Here is a 15345-nt window from a genome sequence, read left to right on the forward strand (position 1 = left end):
GAGTAGGTGTGTCCAAACTTTTGGTCTGCATTATATATACAGTGGGGCAAAAAAGTATTTAGTCAGTCAGCAATAGTGCAAGTTCCACCACTTAAAAAGATGAGAGGCTTCTGTAATTTACATCATAGGTAGACCTCAACTATGGGAGACAAACTGAGAAAAAAAAATCCAGAAAATCACATTGTCTGTTTTTTTTTTCATTTTATTTGCATATTATGGTGGAAAATAAGTATTTGGTCAGAAACAAAATTTCATCTCAATACTTTGTGATATATCCTTTGTTGGCAATGACAGAGGTCAAACGTTTTCTGTAAGTCTTCACAAGGTTGCCACACACTGTTGTTGGTATGTTGGCCCATTCCTCCATGCAGATCTCCTCTAGAGCAGTGATGTTTTTGACTTTTCGCTTGGCAACACGGACTTTCAACTCCCTCCAAAGGTTTTCTATAGGGTTGAGATCTGGAGACTGGCTAGGCCACTCCAGGACCTTGAAATGCTTCTTACGAAGCCACTCCTTCGTTGCCCTGGCGGTGTGCTTTGGATCATTGTCATGTTGAAAGACCCAGCCACGTTTCATCTTCAATGCCCTTGCTGATGGAAGGAGGTTTGCACTCAAAATCTCACGATACATGGCCCCATTCATTCTTTCATGTACCCGGATCAGTCGTCCTGGCCCCTTTGCAGAGAAACAGCCCCAAAGCATGATGTTTCCACCACCATGCTTTACAGTAGGTATGGTGTTTGATGGATGCAACTCAGTATTCTTTTTCCTCCAAACACGACAAGTTGTGTTTCTATCAAACAGTTCCAGTTTGGTTTCATCAGACCATAGGACATTCTCCCAAAACTCCTCTGGATCATCCAAATGCTCTCTAGCAAACTTCAGACGGGCCCGGACATGTACAGGCTTAAGCAGTGGGACACGTCTGGCACTGCAGGATCTGAGTCCATGGTGGCGTAGTGTGTTACTTATGGTAGGCCTTGTTACATTGGTCCCAGCTCTCTGCAGTTCATTCACTAGGTCCCCCCGCGTGGTTCTGGGATTTTTGCTCACCGTTCTTGTGATCATTCTGACCCCACGGGGTGGGATTTTGCGTGGAGCACCAGATCGAGGGAGATTATCAGTGGTCTTGTATGTCTTCCATTTTCTAATTATTGCTCCCACAGTTGATTTCTTCACTCCAAGCTGGTTGGCTATTGCAGATTCAGTCTTCCCAGCCTGGTGCAGGGCTACAATTTTGTTTCTGGTGTCCTTTGACAGCTCTTTGGTCTTCACCATAGTGGAGTTTGGAGTCAGACTGTTTGAGGGTGTGCACAGGTGTCTTTTTATACTGATAACAAGTTTAAACAGGTGCCATTACTACAGGTAATGAGTGGAGGAAAGAGGAGACTCTTAAAGAAGAAGTTACAGGTCTGTGAGAGCCAGAAATCTTGTTTGCTTGTTTCTGACCAAATACTTATTTTCCACCATAATATACAAATAAAATGAAAAAAAAACAGACAATGTGATTTTCTGGATTTTTTTTTCTCAGTTTGTCTCCCATCCCTACCTATGATGTAAATTACAGACGCCTCTCATCTTTTTAAGTGGTGGAACTTGCACTATTGCTGACTGACTAAATACTTTTTTGCCCCACTGTATATGTACCCTAGTGTCAGATCTGGTAGTTACATATGCTCTGTTTTATAGCTTTTTTTGTATGGGCCTTCTTGCTTCCTTTCTTCATGCTATTGTGCAAGTAAAACCAGAAAAAAAATCATTATACCATGAGAATTAGGATTTTTGACGGTAAAAACCTAAAACTCCTCAGTCTTAAATTTTGAAGATCAGCATCTTTTGAGGACCAAGGTGTATCTCCATATCACTATCCCACTAATGTTGACATCATCACACCCACATAAAATTTGGATATTAAAGTCATTCATGATTTGAATTTTGGATAAAAGAGGATTTGTAGAATACTTGTATCTGTAATGTATGGTTAATGGAGTTTAGGATAGACCACGAGTGTGAGGTCAGTGAGGGTTTGGCAGCCGACACCCTGACCAATCGTCAGTTCCTGCAGTGGCCAGATGTACACAGTTTACAGCTCCGTTCACTTGATGGTGTCCGTTCTCAGGTACTGCAGCTCAGCTCCTATTGAAGTGAATGTGAGTTCCGTACCCAAGATTGGCCACTACTCGTTACAGAGCTGTGCCATTTTTTGTTCTGTACACTATGTATATCTGGCCTCTACAGGAATGGATGAGCAGTTGTGATGCCAAATGTCTTCTCCCCACCGAAAAGATATTGATGAACTGGCCTAAAGGTATGGCATCAATAACAAAGGCCTGAAAACTTCATTAACATTTCAGATCAGTTTGAGCTTGGAGGAATTTGTTACCCTACAAAACCCCTCTCAATGGTAACATTTATTTTGTATTTTGTGATGCAGTACCTAACAGAAGCTGGATGGACCGCAGAAGGGAGAGTAGTTGGTGTTACTCAGCCTCGGAGGGTTGCAGCAATCTCGGTGAGCCCCAATTAATTCTTTTTGCAGATACTCATTTTACTTTGGCTACCATGCTTAGTACACGAGGCAGTCATAAAGGTGGACCCCCATCAGGGCAGTGACATTTAGGATTGTAGTCCAGTCTTACATGCTTAAGCCGACACTGAGAATCTGATAGGCCCATGACTACTGCTTAAGCTGTAACGTGTGGCTTCTTGGCTAATATATTCTGCTGGACTCTATAGTTCTTCCTCTTATTGGCTCACATACTTCATTTATAGAATTCTTTATGCTATTTGGTCTTTGCTAACTTTTTAATGCGGATGTCGTTTGCTTCTTAAAGAGAATCTGTCACCAGGTTTCTGTTCTCTCATCTGAGAGCAGCATAATGTAGGCAAAGGGCCCCCATTCCAACAATATATTATCTTTAGATGTAGCAGAGCTCAGAACGCTAAACCCACCCACACTACAGCTTTGTGTGTACTTTGTCTATTGAAAGTGAGCTGTTTTATCAGAGGAGGGGGCATGATTGGACATGGGCTCATGGGAGCCGTAGTCCTGCAGGGATTATCTCCTGGTGATAAAACATTCATTGTGTTGAAACAGCACTTACCCTAAAAAGTTACACATCTCTAAAATCTGTGTTTCAGCCCCTACCTCATGGTGTCCACAGATTACATAGCAAAAACATGCTGATTCCCTTTAACTTTCGTTAATGGGCTCCTGTATTGCATTGAATTATACTGTGTTCCCAACTAAATGCATCCAGCATTATGTTGTCATTGACAGTACCCACCGCTATCTCTCCATGTACATTGGGGAAAATAAGTATATGGATTTAGTACACTGCCGATTTTGCACGTTTTCCCACCTACAAAGAATGGAGAGGTCTGTAAATATTATTGTAGGTACACATCAACGGTGAGAGACTGAATCTTAGAAAAGAATCCCAAAAATCACATTGTATGATTTTTACATAATGAATTTGCATTTTACTGCATTAAATAAGTATTTGATACAATAGAAAAACAGAACTTAATATTTGGTACAGAAACTTTTGCTTGCTATTACAGAAGTCAGACGTTTCCTGTAGTTCTTGACCAAGTTTGAACCCACTGCAGCAGGGATTTTGGCCCACTCCTCCATACAGATCTTCTCCTGATCTTTCAGGTTTCGGTGCAGTCGCTGGTCAACATTGAGTTTCAGCTCCCTCCAAAGATTTTCTATTGGGTTCAGGTCTGGAGACTGGCTAGGTAACTCCAGGATCTTGAAATGCTTCTTTTGGAGCCACACCTCAGCTGCCCTGGCTGTGTATTTCAGGTCATTGTTATGCTAGGAGACCCAGACATGACCCATCTTCAGTGCTCTTACTGAGGGAAGGAGGTTGCTGGCCAAAATCTTGTGATACATTATGCTATCCTTCCTTTAATACAGTGCAGTAGTCCTGTCCCATTTGCATAAAAGCACCCCCAAAGTATGATGTTTCCCCCACCATGCTTCACGGTTGGGACGGTGTTCTTGGAGTTGTACTCATCCTTCTTCCTCCAAACATGGCGAGTGAAGTTATCTAAAAGTTCTCATCAGACCACATGACCTTCTCCCATGCCTCCTCTGGATCATCAAGATAGTTATTGGAGAACTTCCATCGGGCTTGGACATGGCTTGAGCAGGGGTATCTTGCGTGCCCTGAAGGATTTTAATCCATAACAGGTTTCTTCAGGTTATTGACCAGGTCCTCCCGTGTAGTTCTTGCATGGAGCCCCAGACCGAGGAAGATTGACAGTCATCTTGTGTTTCTTCCATTTTCTAATAATTGTGCCAACAGTTGTTGCCTTCTCACCGAGCTGCTTGCCTATTGTCCTGTAGCACATCCCAGCCTTGTGCAAGTCTACAATTTTGTCCCTGGTGTCCTTAGACAGCCCTTTGGTCTTGGCCACGGTGGCGAGGCTGGAGTGTGATTTAAGTGTGTGCACAGGTGTCTGTTATACAAGTAACAAGTTCAAACAGGTGCAGTTAATACAGATATTAAGTGCAGAGTAGAAAAATGACAAGGTCTGTGCGAGCCAGAATTCTAATTAAATGCAATTTAATTATTTAAAAATCATACAATGTGATTTTCTGGTTTTTATTTTTACATTGTCACTTACAGTTAGTGATAAAAAGTACAGACCTCTTCATTCTGTGTAGGTGAGAAAACTTGCAAAATCGGGAAGTATCAAATACTTAATTTCCCCTCTGTAGAGGCGATCACAGACTGCCTCTGCCTAGTAGAGAGACTGATGGTACAGTGGCTGGCGTACCCTATGAGCCCCTACTACATCGGCCTCTGTTAGAGAAGGTCACCGCAGGATGTTATGCACAATAATCAACAGCATAAATGGTCCTGAATTTCTAGGCTGTCTGAAAGTCTTCTTAGTAGCTCCCAGTAGCTCCAGCTCTCCAGTTTTTTTGTTTTTTTTCTTTTTAATACCTGCCACTGATTATGCAGTTATGAATAACTTGAGTTGTATTATGGTAGAGAAGCATTGAAGAGCTTCACAAAAATTTTTGATTGCTGTCCAGGTGGCAGGAAGAGTGGCAGAAGAACGTGGGGCCTTACTGGGACATGAAGTTGGCTACTGTATAAGATTTGATGATTGTACCGACCCACAGACCACACGTATCAAGGTAAGATCAGAAGTAGAAAATGCAAGACTGGCGTCCCAAGCGATACCCACTAGCTGCCAATACCCGGGAATTATTAGGCCGGGGTCACACTGGCGAGGAATACGGCCGAGTGAGAGGCGCTAAAAGCACGCATTAGACACGGACCAATGATTCTCTATGTGGTCCCTCGCACCAGCCGTATATTTCTCATCCGTATTCTACGGTCCGTGCCAATCGCAGCATGCTGCGATTGTCAGCGTACTACGCCCGTAGTACGCCAATGCAAGTCTATGGGTGCGCAAAAAATACGGATTACACACGGACCATACATGTGACTTGTGAGAAATACGCACCCGGTGTCTTTTAGCAAAGCCGGCAATTCAGTGCGCTATACAGTAAACTCACACTGACAGTTTTAATAAAGAAACGAATGAATAGATATATACACATAGAGAGAATATATATATATATATATATATATATATATATATACACATTCTATGTGTCTATATCTATTCTTTCGTTTCTGTTAGAAACACTGTCATAGGACTCCATTATATGTCCATTTTGCAAGCCTGCAAGAAAATCTCACCATACGGATTACATACGGATGCTTACATGCGCAAAATACGCGACCACACCTTGATTACGGATGACATATGGAGCACTGTTTAGGGGCCATTCATCCGTATTACGCATGTAAAATACTGACCGTATTTTGCGTCGGTTAGTGTGACCCCGGCCTTACCCTGCACCTCTTGAATGGATAATCATGTGATATTTAACCGCCTCTATTCCTCTACACCCAGACCCGCTGTGGCAAGTGTATAGGGGTTTCCCAACACCAACTCCTCCTTATGACATTTATATACTCTCCTAGGGCATATGGATAAGGATTATTCTCAGTGGCCGAGCTCTTTTAATTCTGTTTTAGTGTTCCGTGTACTGTTTTCGCAGTCCAGGTTTTCATAAGTCACTTGATCAGCCTTTGGTGTACTTGTGCTTGTTGTGTGTTTTCTTCAATAGTTTCTGACCGATGGTATGCTTGTCCGAGAAATGATGTCCGATCCATTGCTCACCAGGTACAGGTAGGTTCTGCCGATCCTGTAGACATCTCCTCTATAACATAAAAGGGAACCTGTCCTTAAATGTTTGCAGAAGAAGCGAATACCGTAATGTTGTAGTGTTTCCCTGTTAAACTATTTAACTTCTGAGTGAAGCAAAGCATGTGCAATAATAATTTGGGCTGTGCATGCACTGATTGATGTGCAGTTTTGTAGGAAAAACATGTTGTGTATCGTGTAATTTATTTATTGATATCCCTGCACATTTAGGGCTTGGAAGTCAATGACTGTAGAGCCACCCACAGGACTCTTTAAACCCAGAATAAGCAGAAATTTCTGTTAATATCATAAATATAGTTCTATAGAATCTTTTTCCATAAATCTCATATCAATCATCTCCGCACTCCCTACTCTACAACATTGCCCAAGTTTTCCAAGCTGCCGGGTCCCTTATGTTATGGTTGACGTGTTGTGTTGGAAAGTGTAACAGATGAGGATGGTTTATCTGTGGTCATTCCAGTTATACTTTAGACTTTCTTGTCTCAGCAGGAGCAGCATAACCCTGTCTTCTCTTTCAGTGTACTGATGTTGGATGAGGCTCATGAACGGACACTGTACACTGACATCGCTATTGGCCTCCTGAAAAAGGTAGGTTTATATCATAGGGAGCTGTCTTCATTAGATTGCACTGTATGCTGATTTGTTCTCCTCAATTACTTGGCTATAAGCAGTTGACCCCACTACTGAATGTCACGTCCTTATTTTGGAGCTTCAAATTGGCATCAGAGCAAGAAGCATTGACTGTAATGTGTACCTCCAAAAGAGCTGTTGACCTCACCACGATATCAGCCACAACTCATGGTCAGGGATGGTGCTTTTTCTAATCCTGGATAACCCCTTTTAAGCATCAGGATTGTATTTTTTTTTTTTTTAAAGTAAAGTTGCCTAGTTTGTTGGATTGTAACATCTCCTGATGCACATTGGCGGGGCTTTGATTTCTGAGAGAACATCACCCTTCCTAATCCTAGGAATAAACAGGATTATGCTACAGCTCTCACTTGCATCCCATTGCTCAGGGGACTAGAACATTACTACATTAGAGTAAGTGGTGTTTAAGGATTCTGCATTGCGGGTGGCTGGCAGAGTACTAGTGCAGGAAACTGTATCGAGCTGCAGTCAGTGAGTTAGTGGAGACTTCTAGCGATGTTATCACCTATACATCTTGTATGTGACTGAGAAGCAACATTGGTGGAGTTTTATGTACCAAGACGTTCACCCCATTACTCCCCCACCAGCACCGCTCCACTGATTAATTTCCACTTTCATTCCCCCAGTGTTGACATATTACAGAACCCTTATAGATGACCTTGAAACCTTTTCTTATACTTTTTGTATATTTTTTTATTTTTTTTTATTCTTTCCCTTATGCAGATTCAGAAGAAAAGAGGAGACCTCAGATTGATTGTGGCTTCAGCAACCCTGGATGCTGAGGTACATTTTAAGGCCTATAACACTTTCTTGCGCAGGAGCATATGGTATTAAAGGGGTTTTCAACTTTCAGGAACGTTGACCCCAAACACTCTAAAATAACGGTGCAAGTAACCAAGGCATACCACCCATAGCGGCAGACCATGAAGCCGCTATGGTGCCTAGTAATTGGGAGACTGGTGCTGAGCGACACGGCCCCCCCTTTCTGCCAGGCATTTTGGATTCAACAGTTTCTGTGTCGTTTGTGTGTGTGGCATCTGTAGGGGCCATCATATTGTGCGGGGTGGGGCTGTGTGAGCCATTATACTATATATGGGACTGTGGGTGGTGGTTGTGTGAGCATCATACTTAGCAAGGTGGTTATCATACTGTGGAGGCTTAATACTGTGAATATGGGGGTTTTCACTGGGGTGTATCATACTGTATGGGGAGGGCATTTCACTGGCATCATACTGTATGGGGGCAATGAAGTGGGTATGTCAGTTGGCAAGAACACTAAGGGTCTTCATCAGGGACACGGATTATGTGTACAATACATGTCCCTTTTCCTGCATTTAAAAGCTGGGAGGTATGCCCTTTTGTAGATTCGCCTATGCGTCAGGACCCAGACTATTCTGCCAATCTGCTGAATATTCTGTTTTGTTTTGTGTGGTGACCTGATACGAGGCTCTTGTTGCTGTGGGGCCCCATGATTTCAGTGTACGCCCCTGGCAAGAGCTCACTTTCAATGGGTCCAGTACCGACTCCCACTCTGTGTTTTGGCTGAAGTTGTGACATCACATTGACTGTATGCATCACCGGCGGAGAGCTGGCTCAGGACCTGGGGAGGTTAAGTACTAGCTGTGCTGTTTTAGGCTTTTAAGAGCATTTGTGGTCCACTTTCTTGAAAGTAGAAAAGCTCTTTAAGTATCATCTTGTTTATATCCATATTTAACACTTCTGACTTTATTCACATAGAAATTCAAGGCTTTCTTCAATCAGAATGACACAAGTGACCCTAATAGAGACACATGCGCCATATTAACAGTGGAGGGGAGGACATTCCCTGTGGATATTTTCTATACACAGAGGTGAGCATCATTAATTCTGATTTTATGATCTGAGGTTCTCAATTTTAGGGCTTATTTTAACCTGACTTCTGCTTGGTTGTATACTTTTCCTTTTCCAGCCCTGTTCCAGATTACTTGAAGTCCACTGTACAGACGGTCATGAAGATCCACCAGAGTGACATGGAGGGGGACATTCTTGCTTTCCTTACAGGACAGGTACTAATAATACTAAGCATTATTTTATTATATGAAAGATTTAATTTGTTTAGGTTCAGTCCCCCCCTTCTCTATCTAATGCATTTTCATCTCTCATAATCAGGAAGAAGTGGAAAGTGTGGTGTCCATGTTGGTGGAACAGGCCCGTATTCTTGCTCGCTCAGGCATGAAGAAGCACCTGCGTGTCCTCCCCATGTACGCTGGGCTCCCTGCTTCAGAACAGATGAAGGTGTTTGAGAGAGCCCCCCAAAGTGTCAGAAAGGTACTACTGACGCTGCGTGTCTGAGGGATTCTTGTTTGAAGGGAACCTGTCATGTCAAAAAACTGCTATTAATCTGCAAATAAGGTGTTAATCTTCAGATTTATAGCGTTCTAAAGCTGACCGTCCACCGCACTGAAAGTCCTGCTGCTAGGAGGAAATGAACATTAGTCCTCCCAGCAGCCTCCTGATTTCGGTCATAGAGGTGCGGCCGGTGATGCTTCAGTCACCGTTTAGTACATACTGATGAGCGGTTGTTACCGTGCCCCGGTAATGACTTACAGTGGACCCGGTACTGACTTACAGTGGACTGAATGGTGACTGAAGCTGCTGGGAGTAATATGGCTTGTTTGATCCCGGTAGCGGGGCTCTAGGTGCGGCAGTCGCACACCTTTAGAACGCTATTAACCTGCAGATTAACTCCATATCTGCAGGTTAATGTTTTTGTACATGTCCGGTTCCCTTTTAAGAAGGTAAGATGTTTGCTGTGTTACATATCATTTTTTTTCTCTCTTTCTTAGGTAGTTGTTGCCACAAACATTGCAGAGACGTCCATCACTATAAATGGGATCTCCTTTGTTATAGACTGCGGTTTTGTTAAGCTGCGAGCATATGACCCCAAGCGTGCTGTGGAATCGCTTGTTTTAGTTCCTGTTTCACAAGCATCAGCCAATCAAAGGGCTGGACGCAGCGGGCGGAACCGATCTGGACAATGCTATAGGTTATATACTGGTAACGTATATTCATGTTCTATTGTGTGTATGTATGTATATTATCTATCCCATATCTATCTATTCCAGATTACTTGGTGCTATACAAACCTTACCTGTATTTATTCATATATTCACATAGTTATAATAATGCAAATCAAGGCTGTGTCTATACACCTCTAAAGAAATGAGGGCATAGGCTAATGGACGACTGAACTGCAGGACAAGTTAGTTAGGGAAAAGATGTAAAAAAAACAAAAACTTTAGTGCCTTTTTGCATGAATTAATGTCCTGGGAAGGGGTCCACAAGTGGACCCCTTCCCAGGACATTAAAAATAAGTTTTATTACACTCACCCGGGGGGTCTGTCCAGTCCGATGGGTGTCGTAGGTCTTGGTCATGCACCTCCCATCTTCTTGCTATGCCGCCCTCCTGCTTACTTCATGGCTCCCCGGCATTGCGTTCCTGCACAGGCGTAATTCTCTGCCCTGTTGAGGGCAGAGCAAAGTACTGTAGTGCGCAGGTGCTGGGAAAGGTCAGAGGCCCTGCGCACTGCAGTACTTTGCTCTGCCACCAACAGGGCAAATAAGTACACCTACACAGGAGCGCAATGCCGTAGAGCAATGAAGCAAGCAGGAGGGTGGCATCGCAAGAAGATGGGAGCTGCTGGACCTGTGACACCAATGGACTGGACCGCCCCACAGGTGAGTATAATAAAATTTATTTTCTTATCTTGCAGGTCAGATCGGGGGCTTATGTACAGCATTATAGAATGCTGTAGATAAGCCCTGAAAGGCGGTGGCCGCATCTTGCATCATCCAAACCTGGTGACAGGTTCGCTTTAAAGAAATTAGATGTTAGTAGGGTGCAGATTTGCCGAGACAGGATTCTGCAGTATGCTGCATAGTTTATATGATTAATAACTCTCACTCTTGTCCTCACCTTTTCGCTCACCCGCTTTGTGTCTCACTTCTCTAAGGCTAGTTTCACACTAGCGCTTTTGAGCGCAGCGACGGCCTGCGCACGGCCGCCGCTAAGCCCCGCCCCCGCCGGTAGCTCCGCCTACCTGCACATGACTCTGCATGCGTCCTGCGTCCCCTATCTTTATCACTGGGGGCGCAGGCCGTGCGCAGTATGCGTTTGGCGGCGCATGCGCCTTCTTGACGGTGCGCCGGCGCAACCAAACTGCAGCAGGTTGCGTTTGGCGCAGGTCGGCGCACTGTCAAAAGGATGCATGCGCTGCCAAACGCATACTGCGCACGGCCTGCGCCCCCAGTGATAAAGATAGGGGACGCATGCAGCGTCATGCGCCGGTAGGCGGAGCTACCGGCGGAGACGCGGCAGGGGGCGGGGCTTAGCGGCGGCCGTGCGCAGGCCGTCGCTGCGCTCAAAAGCGCTAGTGTGAAACTAGCCTTACTTCCTTTCTGACTCCATTTCTCTCCGTCTCCTCATTCCTGCCCACCATTGACTAGGTATATGAATCACTCGCCATTTTTTTTTTTGCAAAGGATGCAGCATCTGAAATCTGTAATATGTTTTGTAGAAGCTGCCACATATAATATAAAGGTATCACACATACTTCAGCTGCTGCAGAACAGCTTTTTTTTACTACAGCTACATAGAGGAAACGGTAAATGGCTTGTGAATTCTTAATAACTGCTGCTGTATAAAGACAGATTGTACTCGGATTGCAAATGGATAACAAATGAGAGAGAAATTGTCTGTTTTCCGGATGAAACGTGGACGTTTTCTTTTACGATCGTATGCACCCAGCTTATTGCAGTCGGTGACGGACACTGGAAATAAGTGGCGGCTATGTAGCACCATTCGTCTCTAACAGGGTGGGATCTCTGCACATAGACGTTTTCAGACAGTGGGATGTTTCTGATGCTGTGTGAGATCACTATCAATAATTATACCTGAAAACAAACATAAACTGAAATAATTCCAACAGTCACGTAGACATAAAGCATTGTTTCCTAATCCTCCCTGCCGCCTGCGCTGCTCCTCGGCCCTTCCCATCCAGCCTCAGGCTGCTGAATACAATCGTCTTTGGATCACAGGGTACAGCCGCCCTGCCTATGCATTGCACATGCTGCATCACGTCGCTCGCACCCCTCACACTCATAGGTGTGTCACTGCGGAACTTTTCAAATCTTAATAGAATCAACCATCTCTCGCGCCATAATAACCAAATTATTCAAGTAATAACATCCTGGCACTCGCGGCTTTTCTCCATAGCAGGAATGATTGATGCGAAGTGAGGATGCACGTGTTCAGATCTTCACTCTTGGGTAATGGTGCATTTATGGATGCTTTATCCTAATATAATTGTAAGGAATCATATGTATTATCACTCTTATTCTGTAAGTCACTGATGGGACCGGACATGTGTCCTAATACACTGTCATATCGGGGAGGAGATCTATGTATGGATCCCAGTCATAGATGGGTATATTGAGATTCGTGCAATATGTAGAGACTAGTGATGAGCGAACGTGCTCGCATAAGGTGTTATCTGAGCATGCTCGGGTGCTAACCAAGTGACTTTCGCGTGCTCGAATTACATGTGCGAGTCCCCACTTCTGCATGTGTAGCGGTTGTCAAATAATCGCGAGACATGCAGCCGTGGGGACTCAGAACGTGTTTTTCGAGCATGCCAAAGACACCCGGTTAGCACATGAGCATGCTTGGATAACGCCTTATTCAAGCGCATTCACTTATCTCTAGTAGAGACCTTAGGCTTCTTTATGGTTTGCAGTGCGGCCGGTGACTCTCTAGTTATTCGGACTGTCCTACTAAAACAGTGATGAAAGAAAAGTCTAGAAAGACTATCCCTAAAGAGTTTATACACTGCTCAAAAAAATAAAGGGAACACTAAAATACCACATCCTAGATATCTCTGAATGAAATATTTCAGTTGCAAATTTTTATTCATTGCATTTTGGAATGTGTTCACAACAGTAAAACATAACAATTATCAATGTAAATCAAAATGAATATCCCATGGAGGTCTGGATTTGGAATGACACTCAAAATCAAAGTGGAAAATCAAATTACAGGCTGATCCAACTTCAGTGGAAATGCCTCATGACAAGGAAAAGATGCTCCGTAGTGTGTGGCCTCCATGTGCCTGTATGACCTCCCTACAATGCCAGGGCATGCTCCTGAGGGATCTCCTCCCAGACCTGGACTAAAGCATCCGCCAACTCCTGTACAGTCTGTGGTGCAACGTGATGTTGGTGGATGGAGCGTGACATGATGTCCCAGATGTGCTCAATCGGATTCAGGTCTGGGCAACGGGCGGGCCAGTCCATAGCTTCAATGCCTTAATCTTGCAGGAACTGCTGACACACTCCAGCCACATGAGGTCTGGCATTGTCCTGCAATAGGAGGAACCCAGGGCCATATGCACCAGCATATGGTCTCACAAGGGGTCTGAGCATCTCATCTCGGTACCTAATGGCAGTCAGGCTACCTCTGGCGAGCACATGGAGGGCTGTGCGGCCCTCCAAAGAAATGCCACCCCACGCCATTACTGACCCACTGCCAAACCGGTCATGCTGAAGGATGTTGCAGGCAGCAGATCGCTCTCCACGGTGTCTCCAGACTCTGTCACATCAGTCACATGTGCTTAGTCTGAACCTGCTTTCATCTGTGAAGAGCACAGGGCGCCAGTGGCAAATTTGCCAATCCTGGTGTTCTGTGGCAAATGCCAAGCGTCCTGCACGGTGTTGGGCTGTGAGCACAACCCCCATCTGTGGACGTCAGGCACTCAGACCATCCCCATGGTGTCAGTTTCTAACCATTTGTGCAGACACATGCACATTTGTGGCCTGCTGGAGGTCATTTTGCAGGGCTCTGGTAGTGCTACTGCTGTTCCTCCTTGCACAAAGGCGGAGGTAGTGGGCCTGCTGCTGGGTTGTTGCCCTCCTACGGCCCCATCCACGTCTCCTGGTGTACTGGCCTAACTCCTGGTAGCGCCTCCAGCCTCTGGACACTACGCTGACAGACACAGCAAACCTTGTTACCACAGCTTACATTGATGTGCCATCCTGGATGAGCTGCACTACCTGAGCCACTTGTGTGGGTTGTAGAGTCCGTCTCATGCTACCACGAGTGTGACAGCACAACCAACGTTCAAAAGTGACCAAAACATCAGCCAGAAAGCATTGGTACTGAGATGTGATCTGTGGTCCCCACCTGCAGAACCACTCCTTTATTGAGGGTGTCTTGATAATTTCCATCTGTTGTCTATTCCATTTGCACAACAGCATGTGAAATTGATTGTCAATCAGTGTTGCTTCCTAAGTGGACAGTTTGATTTCACAGAAGTTTGATTTAGGCTCTGTGCCCACGTTGCGTTTTTCAAGCAGTTTTTTCCTGAGCAGAAACGCATACCCTTGCCAGGAAAAACGCATGCGGTTTTTGACGCGTTTTTCATGCTTTTTTTTAAGCGTTTTTTGCGTTTTTGAGCCCAAATAAAGTTGTTTATAAAAAATAAAAAAAAAAAAAGCTACTATGAGGTCATTTCCTTTTCCATCCCCTTTTCTCCATTTTGTTTTCTGGCTGTTTTCAAAATGCCTCACGTGCAGCAGCAGCGAAGAAAACTGGATTTTGCTGCTGACTTTATTACTGAATCTGCTACTGCCCCCATACTGATGCCAGCCACTGCCGCCATACTGCTGCAAGCTAGTGCCCCCATACTACTGCCATTCCACTGCCGCCATACTGCTGCCATGCCAGTGCCGCCATACTGCTGCTAGCCAGTGCCCCCATACTGCTGCCATCCACTGCCCCCATACTATTGCCAGCCAATTCTTCGAGATGGTGGAACGCTCCCAGCCCCAAGACCTTTGCCGGGTTCCACACATCCAGTGCCCTTTGTGATGGTATCGGATGAGGCGTTTCCCTTAAAGACCAACCCGCAGCGCCCATACCCACGAAGGGCACTGTATGACCCTTCCAGTTATAATGTCCCCCATCTTGGGCACCTTCCTGGTCTAATGACCACCATTGTGATAAAATGTCACACCTTCTGAACCCTTTTTGTTAAAATATCCCCATTCAGTGTCTTCTTCCTGTAATAATGCCCCCCTCCCATCCTGGGTCAGTTCCTTTTACATCATCCTCCCTAGTCAAGGGGGTTTAATGTATGTCTTTTTTTTTTTTTAGAAATTAAAATACACACAGAATTTCTTTAGAACATTTTTTTTTACTAAACATTAATATTTTATAAAAAAAAAAAAAATGCATGCAATTACAAAAAAATAGCACCCTGTCAACAGGACTGAGTAGGGGGGATTGGATGTCCAGACTGGTTGGTGGTGAGACAAGAAAGTTTATCAGAAACTGATAGTCTGGATCATATCTATAGTTGGGATTTAAGTCTTGGGATGACATTGAGGAGTTGGGGGAAATA

General features: G+C 44.5%; 1 protein-coding gene across 1 annotated transcript in view; it reads left to right on the forward strand.

Moving 5' to 3' along the window:
* Positions 1 to 15345, forward strand: part of DHX35 (DEAH-box helicase 35) — an 84334-nt gene that overhangs the window by 18741 nt on the left and 50248 nt on the right. The window contains exons 4-12 of the mRNA XM_073555352.1: positions 2436 to 2513; positions 5055 to 5159; positions 6165 to 6226; positions 6781 to 6850; positions 7634 to 7693; positions 8648 to 8760; positions 8859 to 8955; positions 9059 to 9217; positions 9736 to 9946. Coding sequence (XP_073411453.1) covers positions 2436 to 2513; positions 5055 to 5159; positions 6165 to 6226; positions 6781 to 6850; positions 7634 to 7693; positions 8648 to 8760; positions 8859 to 8955; positions 9059 to 9217; positions 9736 to 9946 — 955 coding nt within the window. The remainder of the gene's footprint in view (positions 1 to 2435; positions 2514 to 5054; positions 5160 to 6164; positions 6227 to 6780; positions 6851 to 7633; positions 7694 to 8647; positions 8761 to 8858; positions 8956 to 9058; positions 9218 to 9735; positions 9947 to 15345) is intronic.

The sequence above is a fragment of the Dendrobates tinctorius genome, unplaced genomic scaffold (genome assembly GCF_039654945.1).
Source record: "Dendrobates tinctorius isolate UK_male_01 unplaced genomic scaffold, ASM3965494v1 ptg000223l, whole genome shotgun sequence".
NCBI lineage: Eukaryota > Metazoa > Chordata > Amphibia > Anura > Dendrobatidae > Dendrobates > Dendrobates tinctorius.